The sequence below is a fragment of the Podarcis filfolensis genome (assembly GCF_964270895.1).
Source record: "Podarcis filfolensis genome assembly, chromosome: 7".
Classification (NCBI taxonomy): Eukaryota; Metazoa; Chordata; class Lepidosauria; order Squamata; family Lacertidae; genus Podarcis; species Podarcis filfolensis.
This window is the reverse complement of record NC_139603.1, coordinates 67,477,066-67,493,489: the sequence shown is the minus strand read 5'-3', so window position 1 is coordinate 67,493,489 and position 16,424 is coordinate 67,477,066. Positions and strand designations below refer to the sequence as shown.

At 42.7% G+C, this 16,424-nt stretch overlaps 1 protein-coding gene across 1 annotated transcript in view; it reads right to left on the bottom strand.

Moving 5' to 3' along the window:
• Positions 1–9,458, bottom strand: part of MATN2 (matrilin 2) — a 48,740-nt gene extending 39,282 nt beyond the window's left edge. The window contains exons 1-3 of the mRNA XM_083622712.1: positions 9,056–9,458; positions 3,951–4,115; positions 594–1,163 (exon numbers count right to left, since the gene is read on the bottom strand). Coding sequence (XP_083478838.1) covers positions 594–1,163; positions 3,951–4,065 — 685 coding nt within the window. The 5' untranslated portion in view covers positions 4,066–4,115; positions 9,056–9,458. The remainder of the gene's footprint in view (positions 1–593; positions 1,164–3,950; positions 4,116–9,055) is intronic.
• Positions 9,459–16,424: the final 6,966 nt, after the last annotated feature.

The window sequence follows — 16,424 nt, the reverse complement described above, 5'->3', positions numbered from 1 at the left end:
TTAGACATAATGATAAATCATCTTTTTTGCCACATGTATGAGCCACAATGAGTTTTGTGCTTGAAGGGACATTGACAGCTTTCATACAAGGTTTGTAACCATCCACAGTTTCCCATTCTGCCTGAACATGGGAAACTCTTTGTACAAATGATAGTTAGTTAACAAACCAGGATATTAAACTATTGTTTGATTCTGGCATGTACAGGTAGGTGAACGACCTATGGCAGCTTACCATATTCAGAGAAAACAGGAAGATGCAGTTCATTACCAACTGCAGTCAGAAGTTTTACATTTCCTCCCTTCGCATGCAAAGAAAGAAAGGGAAAGTGTGTGAGTCCAAGGTTCACTGCGGCTCATGCACATAATGGAAAACTGTTTTTTGTTGTTGCATCTGAACGCAGTCTTAAATAATTATTTGTGGTGCTTCTCAAAAAACCTGTCTATTCATCAAACACACTGCAATTTGTCTTTCATGATAAGGAGCCCATGGTTCTGGCATGAACCTGTTTCTTTTAAAAACAAGAGGGAGGGAGAGAGGCAACTTTAAAAGAATTTTCAACAAAACTTTCAAAATCTACGTTTAAGAGCCTTACCACAAAGTTTAGTCTGGAACACAGAAGTCAGCGTTTCAATCTGGCTAAAATTTGCAACCAAAAACACATGGTCTTCATAAGGTTCGCTCCCAATGGACTTGAGGGTATTCATATCTACTTTCCCCACTCCAATAGCAAAAATCAGAATTCCCGAATTCCTGGCTTTTGCGGCAACATCTGCGACAGGATCCTGAGGCCTCCCATCTGTCACTATCATGATCACTCTAGGCACGTTCTGTCGGAGTGGCCGAGCCCCTTCAGATTCTGAAAATGCGATGTTCACTGCATACTGAATGGCTAATCCCGTCATGGTACCTGTGGCCAGGTACAACATTCTTTTCACTGCTCTCTCCACATCCTGTTTCCTCCTAAAGGTCTTCAGGGAAAATTCCTGTTTGACCGTGCTGGCGTATTGAATGAGTCCCACTCTAGTGGCATCCGGGCCAATGTCCAAAAACTGCAAAATGGTTAAGATGAATTCTTTCACTTTCTCAAAGTCATAAGGGCGAACACTGCGAGAACTGTCGATGATGAACACAAGGTCCAGCCGTTTGTTATTGCAAAAATTTTCTGGAAAAGGAGGGGGGAAAGCAGATATATAAAACAAACAATTCCCCAAAGTGAGTATGATGGGTCAGATAGAGTGCTTCTATTTTGAATTGAGAACTAGGAAGCAAATGAAATTTAATTTACAACCCATAGACACTCAATCTATCAATATTTTTAGTGTTCTGGTTAGAGTGCTGGACTAGGATCTGGGAGACCAAGGTGCAAATCCCCACTCGACCATAAAGCTCAGTGGATGACCTTGCTACAGTCACCATCTTTCAGCCTTACCTACCTCACAGGGTTGTTGTAAGGCTGAAATGGGAGGGGTGAGTAACATATATACCAGTCTCACCTCCAGGAAAGGTGGAGAATAAACATGCTACAGTCAAACCTCGGTAGTTGAATGTAATCCATTCCGGAAGTCCAATCGGCTTCCGAAACGTTCAACAACCAAGGCACGGCTTCCGATTGGTTGCAGGAGCTTCCTGCACCCACCTGGAAGCTGCATCGGACGTTCTGCTTCCGAAAAACATTTAAAAACCGGAACATTTACTTCTGTGTTTTCGGCGTTCAGGAGCCGAAATGTTCCAAAACGGAGACGTTCGGATCCGAGGTTTGACTGTACTAATAATACTAAAAGACGAATTGAGAATTAGCATAAAAGATGTAGGCAACAGCCAAATTTAGCTAGTGGTAAGCAACTAACATTATGGGCTCCTATCCTGAGTCTGCATATTCTATAGTCACTGAAGTAACATTCCATCTTGGGGAGATACAAAGTCAAAATAAGGGTGGTGTTTTTTTTTGGCTTTTTGTACTGTTGTCTATTGTTGCGTACTTAAGCAAATGGTTCAAGGATAAATACTGAAAACATGTTTCTGCAATTTATTGAGGGAAATGGCCATATTTCCCTCTGGTTTATTTGGTCTTTTGTCAGCAACCAGGAGCATCTGTGGGCACAGAACAACAATGTTATTTGTGGTCTATGAAGTAACTATGTTTTATTCATTTCAGGGCTCCAGTCAAGGTTTCTTCAGAGAGTCATAGAAAGGTTGCTAATGCTTTCAGAACCAAAGGTTGCTGAACATCCTCCAAAATGAGCAAAAATGGCATTCCAGTTCTAATGAGATGCAGAAATGCTGGCTTATTTATTAGTTTTCCATATTATTACCTCACTTTTGTATGCAGTTATTTCTCTATCTTTTTTTCTAGCATAGAATAAAACACTAATAATTATGGTATAAGAATTGTACATGGATAACACGCGAGGGATATTTGCAGGAATGAAGTCAGAAAGAAAGAAATTAAAATAGAGTTGGAAGGGCTGAACTTAAGTTTGGTCACCACTGGAGACCAAACTAGGAAGCCTGGATCTCAGTCTGAGGAGTTGGATCCAGTTCATTGTTTCTCTTCCAATTATGCCGTAAGCTGGAATTCTCTGTGTTGATTCAAATGTAGCTGAAAAACTTCAGGGGCGGGGGGAATTAACCTCAAAAGATGCTTATCATTTCAAGTAAAAAAATTAGGTGAGCTATTTTTAGTGTAACTTTTCAGACTCAAGTACATGAAGGAATGGAGACAAAAAGCCAACACTCTTCTCCATGGGCCCTGTCAGTTGTCACAAGGCTGTTACAAGCCTTGAATGCCAGGTGTAGGTTCCTTCTTCCCAGGACATTGCTTTGGCATCAGTTTTAGAAGTAGTGTTGCAGCTTTGGAATACTAATAGTCAGAGGGCAAGTGTTAGTAACTAAAGCTGTGGATTTTGTATATGTTCCATAATTAACTAATCAGAAATAAGAAGAAATTGGGTCAAATGCAGCACTCTAGCCAAGGCAAATTTTGGAGTCTTTGCAAACATCACATGTAAATGAAAAGTTCTGGCTTTGTTCAACCATGCCCACAATTCTGGCTCTGATTTACAATTAATGTAGTCCAAAAAGGAAAGGACAGGATAGGGTATACCCCCCTCATGGAACTTTCTGACGCAATTCTAACAAAGATAACAGTACTAAGCAGCAAGGATTAAAACAACAACTGTGAACATAGAACTTTAATTTTTTGTGATTTTGATCCCTAACCTCTTATTTGGAATCCAGTGTTTATGACACATTCATAAGCAATGGAAATATAAAATGTGCATTAGGTCATCTAGTTGAGCTTCTAGCAAAATAGATTTACGGTACTAGTTTATTCCAAGCACTTCAAACAATAGGGTAAAATTCATATAATTGATGCTATTAATACCAACAATTTCCCCAACATGTACGTGCCATTTTAAGTGTCAAACTAGACATTTATGAATGTAATCATCAACCCACCATGCCTTTTTAAGCAGTAAAAGCTACTTCCAGAAATGAACAGGCACTAGAGAGGCAGTGAAAAGAAGGGAGTGCTTGACTATTTTCTTGCTCACTGTTTCTTGCTCCAAATCCCTCCAAAGCAACTACCGGTATCTCTCCCCCTTCCCCCCTCCCCATAAATTCATGGCTGTTTCGTAATATGATAAAGGAAACAGCAAGCAAAGAAAAGGTTATGCAAGCCTCTCTCTGCCACTTCACCAGGTTCTTTGGTCCATCCAGAAGTAGTGTTGCCTGTTTAAAAAGACCACCCATCATAATGGTATATGCATCTTCCCAAACTGTTCTACTTCTCTGCTTCCCTATCCTATTTCTAGTGTTGTGCCTTCCACAATAATCATCCCCTCCGAAAGAGCAGAGCAGCGCATTCCCCATTGCTTACAATCTACAAGCATTAGGAAGTCCTAAACTATATGCAGGTATTGTTTGATATTGCCAACTTGCAACTCACCAAGTAAAGAAACATCATTTCTTTGACTTAAAAGTGTCCCTGGAAAGCGTTTCTCTCTGGCCAAGGCAGGGAAAAGTCCAACCAGCAAAAGGAAGCATGAGATCATTTTCTTCATTTTTCAGAAAGAACAAAGAATGGAGCAAGATGGATAATCAGGGCACTTCACTGCGACAAGAGGAAATGAGATTAAGTTTTATCGTCAGGCAATCACTGCCAGAAATAAATCATGCACCTTTCTTTTAATGCTGCTTCTTTCTGAATGTACACACAACAATTAATTATTATTATTATTGTTATTATATTTACTTATATCCCACCCTTTCACCAATCCAGGACTCAAGGCAGCTTATACAGATAAAATAAAAAGGTAAAGGTAAAGGTACCCCTGACTGTTAGGCCCAGTCGCGGATAACTCTGGGGTTGCATGCTCATCTCGCTCTATAGGCCAAGGGAGCCGGTATTTGTCCACAGACAGCTTCCGGGTCATGTGGCCAGTATGGCTAAGCCACTTCTGGCAAACCAGAGCAGCACATGGAAACGCTGTTTACCTTCCCGCCAGAGCAGTACCTATTTATCTATTTGCACTTGATGTGCTTTCAAACTGCTAGATTGGCAGGAGCTGGGACTGAGCAACGGGAGCTCACCCCATTGAGGGGATTCGAACAGCCGTCCTGTTCGGCAAGCCCTAGGCTCAGTGGTTTAGACCACAGCGCCACCCGCGTCCCCCTATATAGATAAAATAGAAAAAGCTAAAAACATAGACAATGCCATCATTAACAATCTTATATAAAAAGACTAACAACATTTGTAAAAGACTTTAGAAGGTGCTATAAAACATCTTCCAGTGATTTGATTCATTTGTATTCTGCCCTTCTTCCAAGGATGTTCACGCCTCAAAACAATCATGTGTGAGGCAGGTTACACAGAAGAGGTTGATTCGCATATTGCAACAGGAAGCATACATAGAGCAAAGATTTTGCACCCGGATCTCCTATGGTGAAGCCTAACACTTCACACCACAACAGGTGTTTCTGTGCCACACTAACTTGCTTACTTGCTGTGATCTGAGATTATGAATTTCGTGCATATATTTTCACTTCTTTTTGTACTGTGATATGGGTAGTTTAAGGCTGCAATTCTGCGCAACACTTACTTGCGGTGGGGATAAAATGGGAAAGGGGAGGGGAACTGAGTCTGCAATCTTGAGCTCGTAGAGGAAAGGTGGGTTAACAATTTAATAATAAATAAATAAGTAATACATCGAATTCAATGGGGTTTAGTTCTGAGGAAACATTCCTAGGGCTTTAGCATTGGAGAAAGGCAAGATGTTAAGTTTTTCAACACATAAATGCAAATGTAAAACAAAGAAAAGGTCACATATTTACAAACACTCACAATATTATGTAGCATGGGTTAGAATACAGTATGGGTTAGCATACAGTAAAGGTAAAGGGACCCCTGACCATTAGGTCCAGTCATGACCGACTCTGGGATTGCGGCGCTCATCTCGCTTTATTGGCCAAGGGAGCCGGTGTACAGCTTCCGGGTCATGTGGCCAGCATGACTAACCAGAGCAGCACACGGAAAAGCCGTTTACCTTCCTACCGGAGCGGTACCTATTTATCTACTTGCACTTTGACGTGCTTTCGAACTGCTAGGTTGGCAGGAGCAGGGACCGAGCAACGGGAGCTCACCCCGTCGCGGGGATTTGAACCGCCGACCTTATGATCAGCAAGTCCTAGGCTCTGTGGTTTAACCCACAGCACCACCCGTAGAGCTTATTTATTTACTCAGATTTAGTTTGGGTTAAGCACTCCCTTCCCCTCTGTTCCTTCCCTCCTTCAAAGCACCCCTTTCTTTTTCAAACAAGGTGCCATCCGGGCTCTCTTACACGTGGACGCAGTATCATTTGCTCCACAGAGGGTACAGTCCAAATGGATGACACCCAATTAAACCAGGCAACACATAAATACACATAATGTATCCAAATTAAAATAGCATTGAATCAGCTAAAGCTCAACAGTACTTAAAAACCTTGGGCACATTCTACTGGGGGGGGTGGGATTATGTGCAAGCCTTCATTACTGTGTTCCATTAAAAGACAAATGGATGCAAGAAAACTCTGTCATTGTCATTGTTGGCATCCACCTGTCTCAACAATGGAAGCGTGCGCCAATGGAAGAGTGCGCCATTGGGGCTAAAGTCAAACCATTGGAGAAAACATGGTGCATCTGTAAGAGCGAAACGGGTGCCTTCATCTGGCTCAACTGAAGAGATCAAACAGGAGAGACATCTTCTATTGCAGTTGAGCCAGATGAAGGCACCCGTTTCGCTCTTACAGATGCACCATGTTTTTTCTTCCTTCAGTACTCGTTTCTCCTCTGATCACTGCTGTGGATTTAAAGCTCAACTCCTTCCAAAAAATCCTGGGAACTGTAGTTTGTTGAGGGTACTGGGAGATGTAGGGGTAAACTGCAGTTCCCAAAACCCTTTGACGAAAGTAACATGCTTCAAATGTGCTTCAGTTGTATGGTGTGTACACAGCGTCAGTCTCTAAGGACATAGAGCAATCCTAATTTCAGTTTGGGTGGAAGATGAAGGGGCAGGCAAAGCCCTGTTCTCTGATACAGCAGCCTGGAGCTGGCAGTGAATCAGGTCCAAAGCCATCAAGTGATGGCAGTGGGCCAGCTCTGGAGCCAGTGGATCCCAGACTGGCTCACCCCTCCCTGTTACTGTTTTGAGTCTTTCTGTGGGCTGCTGCCAGTGGGAATCTCACTGGCTGTGTCTCCGACCACCTGCACTTTTGCCAGGTGGAATGGGGATCTCCATGCGAGAGGAGGCCAATGAAGCTGTTTTGGACTGGGCCAAGGAAGATCTCCAACCCATCCAAGACCCACCCACCTTCAGTGCAACAGTTGGGGGTTTGGATCTCTGTCTTATTTGCTTATTATATTTATATCCTAGCTTTATTTACTATGGTGGCATACCTAGGGTTTCTAAGAAGGCTTCAGTCTAGGCAATAACTAGGCCCAGACCTGCTTAGCTGCAGTAATTTTGATGCATCACATGTCTTCATACTATGCTCCAGTGTCAAGGAACAAAATAAGAAAAAAAGGGAGTTGTGTTACTGTTTACTTGGGATCTTTTGGACACTGTCCAATAGGTGCTCATGAGAACACATGCAGACGTAGTCCACAAAGCACTTACAGTTATGCTACTGTAACGGGAATTTCAGTTCCTTAGAGAAACATTTGGAATATTGGTACAAAAAGGGTTGGGATACAATTGTGATTGAAACATTGACAAATAACATAAAATTGGCTCAGTCATCAAAAAAAGAGGAATGGTTTTGGATCACAGTGGTTTGATATTTGTAATGTATGTAAATAAGCAAGCAGTAATGTAACGCCGCCGTCTTAGGATGATACTTTGTGGAACTTATTTTTTTATTTTTACTGTAGTAACATTAAGAATAATAGCGACATTTATTTGAAGAAAGATGTTTGGCTCCCCTACAGCAATCAAGTGATGGGATCTCTTTTTCTTCCTTAAAATACCTGGAAAAGTTCTCATTCACTGCTGCAACATTTCTTGTCAGTAGTCAATCCATACTGAGAAAGCTAAAAGTCATGCTCTATTATCTTAAATTGCATACGGAGCCACTGGGATCTCTGCAGCTAACATTTTCTAGTTTAATAAAGGCAACTATGAAGAAGCATATAGTGATATTTGAAACAGTAATCCCATGGTTTGGTCAGCTTTGCATAATTTCCACTGGATGTGGGGAAGCAAGATTTACTGAGGAAGATTTTTGTAATGACGTTGGTCTCCTAGTTGGCAAGTTACGTTCAACTGCTCTACAGACAAAGTATCTTTTCATCAAATTGATTCTTTGGGGACAGCTCATTTGATCTCTTTGAATTGAATCTGTCATATTTTCCACAAAATACTTAAGATTAATAGTACCATGGAGTTGGCAGAGTTAGGTTATGTGTTTTATGTGGTGGAACAGATTTGATTTCTTAAGATTCAGAACTTATGGGACTGAGATTCCAGTGTTGTATTGACCACAAGTCATCAGCACTGAAACTCATATAGATAAATTTTTCAAAGTGCTTCCATGTGAAAATGTACACAGAGCATGTATTCTACCAGAAGACATATGTATGCACATCTTCTTTGATTTTTGTTTTGTACTGCTCGTGTTTAAAGATTTGAAATAGCTGCGTGGATACCTAGTTCCCAATGCAACATTTCCACATTAAGAGGTCCAGTTTGGAAATGGCAAATCATATACAGTACATTCAAGAAATTTAGCTTTCTTTGCTCTGGGTCACTTTCATTTGTCCTTCCTCCATTCATGCCAATGGAGCCCTTGCACTAATTAAGCCATTATTTAGCCACTAGATATTGTGGGAAAAGGTTGACTGCCTGTTGTTGAGAAAGGGGGGGGGGCAAGATGTATATAATTGCATTTAAAAGAGAGCAGGTGGGGTGGGGTGGGGGGTTAGAAAAGGAAAAATGCAAGTTGCTGAAATAATAATAATAATAATAATAATAATAATAATAATAATAATAATTTATACCCCACCCATAATTTATTATTTATACCCCACCCATCCCTTCCCCAGCCACTCTGGGGGGCTCCCAATCAAGTGTTAAAAACAATACAGCATTAAATATTAAAAACTTCCCTCAAAGGTCTAGCATGTGGTTAGAGTGTTGGACAAGGACCTGGGAGAAGAGGGTTCGAATCCCCACTCAGCCCTTACCATCTCTTAAGCCCAACCTACCTCACAAGGTTGTTGTGAGGGTGAAAAGGGCGGGAAGAGAACCATGCGCACCACCTTGAGAGAAAAGTGATATATAAAATAAATACATAAATAAGTGGGCGCTCCCTTAAAATACTTCCCGCTCCCCTCCCCATGGTCCCTTTGCTTTCAGACACAGATAAGTATTAGGATTCTGTGAAAGCCTTGCTCCCCTACTAATGCTTATTCTATTGCATTCTCCTAAAGCAGTTCCACACCCCACACCCCCCGCCATTGACGCCTGAGGTCCGGCGCCAAAAGTAAAGGCAGCCCTCCTCAGGCGACGCCTCTTACCTGACTCCCTTCCCAGGCGCGGCGGCGGCGGCGGCGGCTCCAGCCCCGAAAGCCCGGAGAGCAGCAGACAAGCGGGCAAGGAGGCAGCAGGCGGCGCGCGTCCGGAGGAGGAGGAGGAGGAGACGGGGCCTCCTGGCAGCGCGGCTCCGGCTCGGCAGCCAAGGAGGACGGAAGGGGGAAGCCGGCGGTGCAGTCGCCTCCCCGTCCCATCCCGGAGAGGGCGCTGAGCGGGGAAGGGGAGGAGACGGCGGGAGAGTCCAGCCCGGCCGCGCTGCCGGGCGGTGGGGAAGGGAAGGCGGTGAGCGAGCGCTGGATGCTCCCGCTCTGGCGACTGGTGGTCCGCAAAGCGGAGGTCGTAGTCTCCCCTCTCTTTCTGTGGCGCCGGATTACCCCTTTGGACTCCTCCTCAGAGACTCATAATTCTGATTTTCTCGATTATGCAACTGAAAAGGAGCAGGACCTTTGAAATCAGTAGTTTTGGTTGTGAACAGAAAGAAGTAAACATTGCTGTGCTGGCCCATTAAAAAAGCCCAAATCCACATATTATAAGGCAATATTATTATTTTTATATTTGTATAGCATCTTTCTGGCCAAAGAAGCCCAATCTGGCGCACAACATCTTGAACATGCAACCGTTTATATACAGTAATTGAAGCAATGTTACAAAACTCAACACAATGGCATAGGATAACAGGCTCAACCAGGGCAGTCCTAGATCCCAGAGTAAATATATATCTGAAATGCCTGGGAAAACAGAAATGTACTGAAGTGACAACTAAAAATGGGAAGTGTGGAGGACAACTGCACTTCCCGGCGGGGTGTGTGTGTGTGCCACAATTGAGGGGCCACCACCGAGAAGGCCCCGTCTTGAATTGCCTGTTGATGGGATGAAGAGCTGGGCATCCCCTTCTCACCTTGGAATACACATTGGAAGGCATGTAGGGCTTTGTACACCAGTACCAACACCTTGAATTGGGCTTGGTACCTTTATTAGGCAAATCAAAATATCGCCAAATAGCATGCAAGCTTTTCAGTTCACCTGATATCTTCATCAGCCCTAAGTCTTAGGACCTTTTCCCAAGAGACACTGAACGTTGTTTCCACAAATCAGTGTTTGCTTTTCGTGCGTCGTTAATTCAGATGACAAATCTAAAACGGCTTGGATGATAAGTTGCTGCTCTGTTTACCTAAGGAGGGGCACCATTTCCATAAATGCCCCCTAGTAGTCCCCTTCACCAAACCCCACATCATTTCCAAGGGTCCTCAACCCTCAGGAGCATACCATCAGGGAGTGAAAAGTTGGTTTCCACAAATAATGGATCATTGGGTTTGGGGATATTCAGACAATCTGCATGTGTGAAAGATCTCTCACTAAATGGTTTAGGGAGCACTCATATGCACATGAAACCGGCATAAAGCTGAAGTTAAGCCAGAGTAAATTACACCAGATCCAAATCCTGTTCAGCAGCACTGCTGCTCTGCCTAAGCTTGGCAAAGGGATTGTTGTTGTTGTTTAGTCGTTTAGTCGTGTCCGACTCTTTGTGACCCCATGGACCAGAGCACGCCAGGCACTTCTGTCCTCCACTGCCTCCTGCAGTTTGATCAAACTCATGCTGGTAGCTTCAAGAACACCATCCAACCATCTCATCCTCTGTCGTCCCCTTCTCCTTGTGTCCTTTCCCAACATCAGGGTCTTTTCCAGGGAGTCTTCTCTTCTCATGAGGTGGCCAAAGTATTGGAGCCTCAGCTTCACGATCTGTCCTTCCAGTGAGCACTCAGGGCTGATTTCCTTAAGAATGGATACGTTTGATCTTCTTGCAGTCCATGGGACTCTCAAGAGTCTCCTGCAGCACCATAATTCAAAAGCATCAATTCTTCGGCGATCAGCCTTCTTTATGGTCCAGCTCTCACTTCCATACATCACTACTGGGAAAACCATAGCTTTAACTATACGGACCTTTGTTGGCAAGGTGATGTCTCTACTTTTTAAGATGCTGTCTAGGTTTGTCATTGCTTTTCTCCCAAGAAGCAGGCGTCTTTTAATTTCGTGACTGCTGTCACCATCTGCAGTGATCATGGAGCCCAAGAAAGTAAAATCTCTTACTGCCTCCATTTCTTCCCCTTCTATTTGCCAGGAGGTGATGGGACCAGTGGCCATGATCTTCGTTTTTTTGATGTTGAGCTTCAGACCATATTTTGCGCTCTCCTCTTTCACCCTCAATAAAAGGTTCTTTAATTCCTCCTCACTTTTTGCCATCAAGGTTGTGTCATCTGCATATCTGAGGTTGTTGATATTTCTTCCGGCAATCTTAATTCCGGCTTCAGATTCATCCAGCCCAGCCTTTCGCATGATGAATTCTGCATATAAGTTAAATAAGCAGGGAGACATTATACAGCCTTGTCGTACTCCTTTCCCAATTTTGAACCAATCAGTTGTTCCATATCCAGTTCTAACTGTAGCTTCTTGTCCCACATAGAGATTTCTCAGGAGACAGATGAGGTGATCAGGCACTCCCATTTCTTTAAGAACTTGCCATAGTTTGCTGTGGTCGACACAGTCAAAGGCTTTTGCATAGTCAATGAAGCAGAAGTAGATGTCTTTCTGGAACTCTCTAGCTTTCTCCATAATCCTGCGCATGTTTGCAATTTGGTCTCTGGTTCCTCTGCCTCTTCTAAATCCAGCTTGCACTTCTGGGAGTTCTCGGTCCACATACTGCTTGAGCCTTCCTTGTAGAATTTTAAGCATAACCTTGCTAGCGTGTGAAATGAGTGCAATTGTGCGGTAGTTGGAGCATTCTTTGGCACTGCCCTTCTTTGGGATTGGGATGTAGACTGATCTTCTCCAATCCTCTGGCCACTGCTGAGTTTTCCAAACTTGCTGGCATATTGAGTGTAGCACCTTAACAGCATCATCTTTTAAAATTTTAAATAGTTCAGCTGGAATACCATCACTTCCACTGGCCTTGTTATTTGCAGTGCTTTCTAAGGCCCATTTGACTTCACTCTCCAGGATGTCTGGCTCAAGGTCAGCAATCACACTGCCTGGGGTGTACGAGACATCCATATCTTTCTGGTATAATTCCTCTGTGTATTCTTGCCACCTCTTCTTGATGTCTTCTGCTTCTGTTAGGTCCTTACCACTTTTGTCCTTTATTATGGTAATCTTTGTACGAAATGTTCCTTTCATATTTCCGATTTTCTTGAACAGATCTCTGGTTCTTCCCATTCTGTTGTTTTCCTCTATTTCTTTGCATTGCTCGTTTAAGTAGGCCTTCTTGTCTCTCCTTGCTATTCTTTGGAAATCTGCATTCAGTTTCCTGTATCTTTCACTATCTCCCTCGCATTTTGCTTGCCTTCTCTCCCCCGCTATTTGTAAGGCCTCGTTGGACAGCCACTTTGCTTTCTTGCATTTCTTTTTCATTGGGATGGTTTTAGTTGCTGCCTCCTGTATAATGTTGCGAGCCTCCACCCATAGTTCTTCAGGCACTCTGTCCAGCAAATCTAAATCCTTAAACCTGTTCCTCACTTCCACTGCGTATTCATAAGGGATTTGGTTTAGATTGTATCTTACTGGCCCAGTGGTTTTTCCTACTTTCTTCAGTTTAAGCTTGAATTTTGCTATAAGAAGCTGATGATCTGAGCCACAGTCAGCTCCAGGTCTTATTTTTGCTGACTGTATAGAGCTTCTCCATCTTTGGCTGCAGAGAATATAATCAATCTGATTTCGATGTTGCCCATCTGGTGATGTTCATGTGTAGAGTCGTCTCTTGTGTTGTTGGAAAAGCGTGTTTGTGATGACCAGCTTGTTCTCTTGACAGAACTCTATTAGCCTTTGCCCTGCTTCGTTTTGATCTCCAAGGCCAAACTTGCCCGTTGTTCCTTTTATCTCTTTATTCCCTACTTTAGCATTCCAATCCCCTATAATGAGAAGAACATCCTTCTTTGGTGTCACTTCTATAAGGTCTTGTAAGTCTTCATAGAATTGGTCAATTTCAGTTTCTTCAGCACCAGTAGTTGGTGCATAAACTTGGATTACTGTGATGTTAAAAGGTCTGCCTTGGATTCGTATCGAGATCATTCTATCATTTTTGAGATTGCATCCCAGTACAGCTTTCGCCACTCTTTAGTTGACTATGAGGGCCACTCCATTTCTTTTATGGGTTTCTTGCCCACAGTAGTAGATATGATAGTCATCCGAACTGAATTCGCCCATTCCCGTCCATTTCAGTTCACTGATTTCCAGGATGTCAATATTTATTCTTGCCATCTCATTTTTGACCACATCCAACTTACCCAGATTCATGGTTCTTACATTCCAGGTTCCTATGCAATATTTTTATTTACAGCATTGGACTTTCCTTTCGCTTCCATGCATATCCGCAACTGAGCGTCCTTTCGGCTTTGGCCCAGCCGCTTCATCAGCTCTGGATCTACTTGTACTTGTCCTCTGCTCTTCCCCAGTAGCATGTTGGACGCCTTCCGACCTGAGGGGCTCATCTTCCAGCGTCATAACTTTTATATGCCTGTTGTCTTTGTCCATGGAGTTTTCTTGGCAGGGATACTGGAGTGGCTTGCCGGTTCCTCCTCCAGGTGGATCACGTTTGGTCAAAACTCTCCACTATGACCTGTTCATCTTGGGTGCCCTGCTCGGCATAGTTCATAGCTTCTCTGAGTTATTCAAGCCCCTTCGCCACGGCAAGGCAGTGATCCATGAAGGGGGGCAAAGGGATAATAAGTGTTTAAAATGATGTTCTATGCTGTACTTCCAGGTCAAGTAACCAAGCTGAATGGGTTTATGATCCAGTGTGGTTCCGCCACTGCCCCATCCCTAAATGTCCCTTTTTGGAGACTTTACACCAGTCTCAGCTCAGCCAGCTTCAACTGAGCCCTAGATGAAAGAAGTTACCCTGGGGTATCTTGGGCTGAGATGAGGTTGGAGATTTAACACCAGGCTGCTCCTAGATATTGTTGGGATTTCATTCCTTCGTTGCAGGATGTGTGATTGTTTTCATCACATGTCTGTGTTGACATTCCATACTGTTGGAGTCATGAGAACGGAAGTTCAGTTACACTGTTCCATTATGTTGTCCTATTGCTTTTAGTCTGCTCTCTCTCAGGGAAGAAGAAGGAGAGAGGAGCCATGTTCCTTTGTTCTGTAACACTTGTATATAATAAAGTAGCTTAGATTCCACACCTCAAATGCCTAGCTTCTGCTTGGACTCTGCTATTGTATTGTGTGCATATATCTTCGGATGTATGTTGTAGAAGAGCATCGGGAAAGAAGAGTGATGAATCATCCTGAGGGTCGCTTGCGGGGGAGAAACCATCTGCCTAGTTTTTATCTTAAGTGACAGAAAAAGCCAACTTGGTTTGTATGTAAGGTAATTATATATATACACATATATATATGTGTATATATATATATTTGCTTTTCATTTTATCTGAAACTGAATTCTGCCAAAATACAACATGTTCCATTCCAACCAATAAAAGTCAATGCAATAAATGGTATCACCTTTCCTATCACTTTTTCTCTTACATTGTGTGGCCAGCTGCAATTGTGATCAAAGCTTATTGCAGTGGATGGAGATGCATAAACTTATTTTGAATAAGGTGGACATAATGACTTAATAATTTGGTTGGAAGCAGTCAGATGGCTGGCATATAAATATTTAGATTATTATCATTACTATTGCTAGCTTACAACCACTACAAATGCAGTCTAGAAATGAGAAAATGTGAACAATATTGTAGTAGGAATAAGTTGGTATAATATTGATTCTGTAAAGTAAAATATATAAAAACGTTTATATCAATCATATCTCAGCACCAAGAAGAAATTGATTCTCATAGTTCTAAGCAAACACCTGAATCTTTGGTCTTTTTCTTATTGAATAATTTTTTAAAAAAAATTAAAATAGCAATCTTAAATTAAACAGAAGAATAATCACTGGGCCATCCAAATATTGCTCAGACATGTAAAGCATAGTGTGGGCAATCTGAATTTGACATGGTTCCATTTCACCAAAACAAATGCAACTCTTCAAAGAAAAACAATGTAGAATCTCCAGGATTCTAGACATTCGAGTTATTGAAATAATTAACTCTCTTGGAATCCTACCCCAATTGATGTAATCTCTTCAGCTTGTTTCTCCAGTAAATATCATAAAGATGTCACTCCCTTTGCCAATCTGATTCCAATCATAAACTGCTTGCTATCTCTTAGGACGAATAAAGAGGCAGATGGAGAACACCTTACTAATAGTAATTGTTTAGTTTTTTCGAACTGGCTGCAATAAATCTCACATCAAGGGGGCAGGATCAGAATGTCAGTAGCACAAATACTGAAGAAAACATATTTGTAGCTCTCTTATTTCTTGAGAACTCCAGCTGTTTGTAAGGGCACTGCTTTTTATGGCAGGATGGTGCACACATTGGGAAGTGAAGAAAGAAAACATTTTTGCTGCAGCTGCAGACAGTAGGAAAGTCCCCTTTGCAGCAACCTTTGAGAGCCTATATTTCTGATGCTCAGGAGCAGTTAAGGAAAAAAAGGAGGATGGGGAAGAAAAAGCCAGGAAATACACCATAGAGTCATAGAATTGTAGAGTTGGAAGGGACCACAAGGGTCATTTAGTTCAACCCCCTGCAATGCAGGAATCTTTTGCCCAACATGGGGCTCAAACCCACAACCCTGAGATTAAGAGTCTCATGCTCTACCAACTGAGCTATCGCTCATGAACCAGATTGCCCAGCATTAATAGCAGGCGAAAGACAAGGGACTAGTTGCCTGAATTCAGGTTGTGAGGTATGCAGAAAAGTGGGAGCACCAACCAAACTGAAACCTAAGAAGCTGCCTTCTGAGTTTAACTTTGTTTATCTAGCTCAGTCTACACGGACTGGCAGTGCCTTTCCATTATTTCAGACAGTTTTTCCAGCTCTATTTGTAGATTGTTATATATTCAGTGGTCTAAGTTTGCCTGAGCTTGAGTCTGGACTAAGGATTCTGAGCTTCTGTGTTCTGATTTGATACATTTGTCCAATCACAGAACATTTCAAGATTTGGGCCTCTGCCATTGGCCCTTGAACTCTGAGTCGTGATGCGCTGTTTGGTAGTGTAGACAGCCAATCACGTTGGGAGTGGGAGTGGCTCAGGCTTTCAGAAATGTATATTAGGAGTTGCTTTGCCTCTGTTTCCCAGTTATGTAGTTCAATAAAGGCTCTTGCTGTTATCACTGTGTCTTGCCTCATGGGAACCCACCTACACTTCATAGATGCTGGGGACTGACCCCAAGACATGCAAAAGCAGATGAGTGACCATTGGGATATGGCTCTTGGAAAATCTCAAATTCCCCCACTCCTTGTTAGTGGC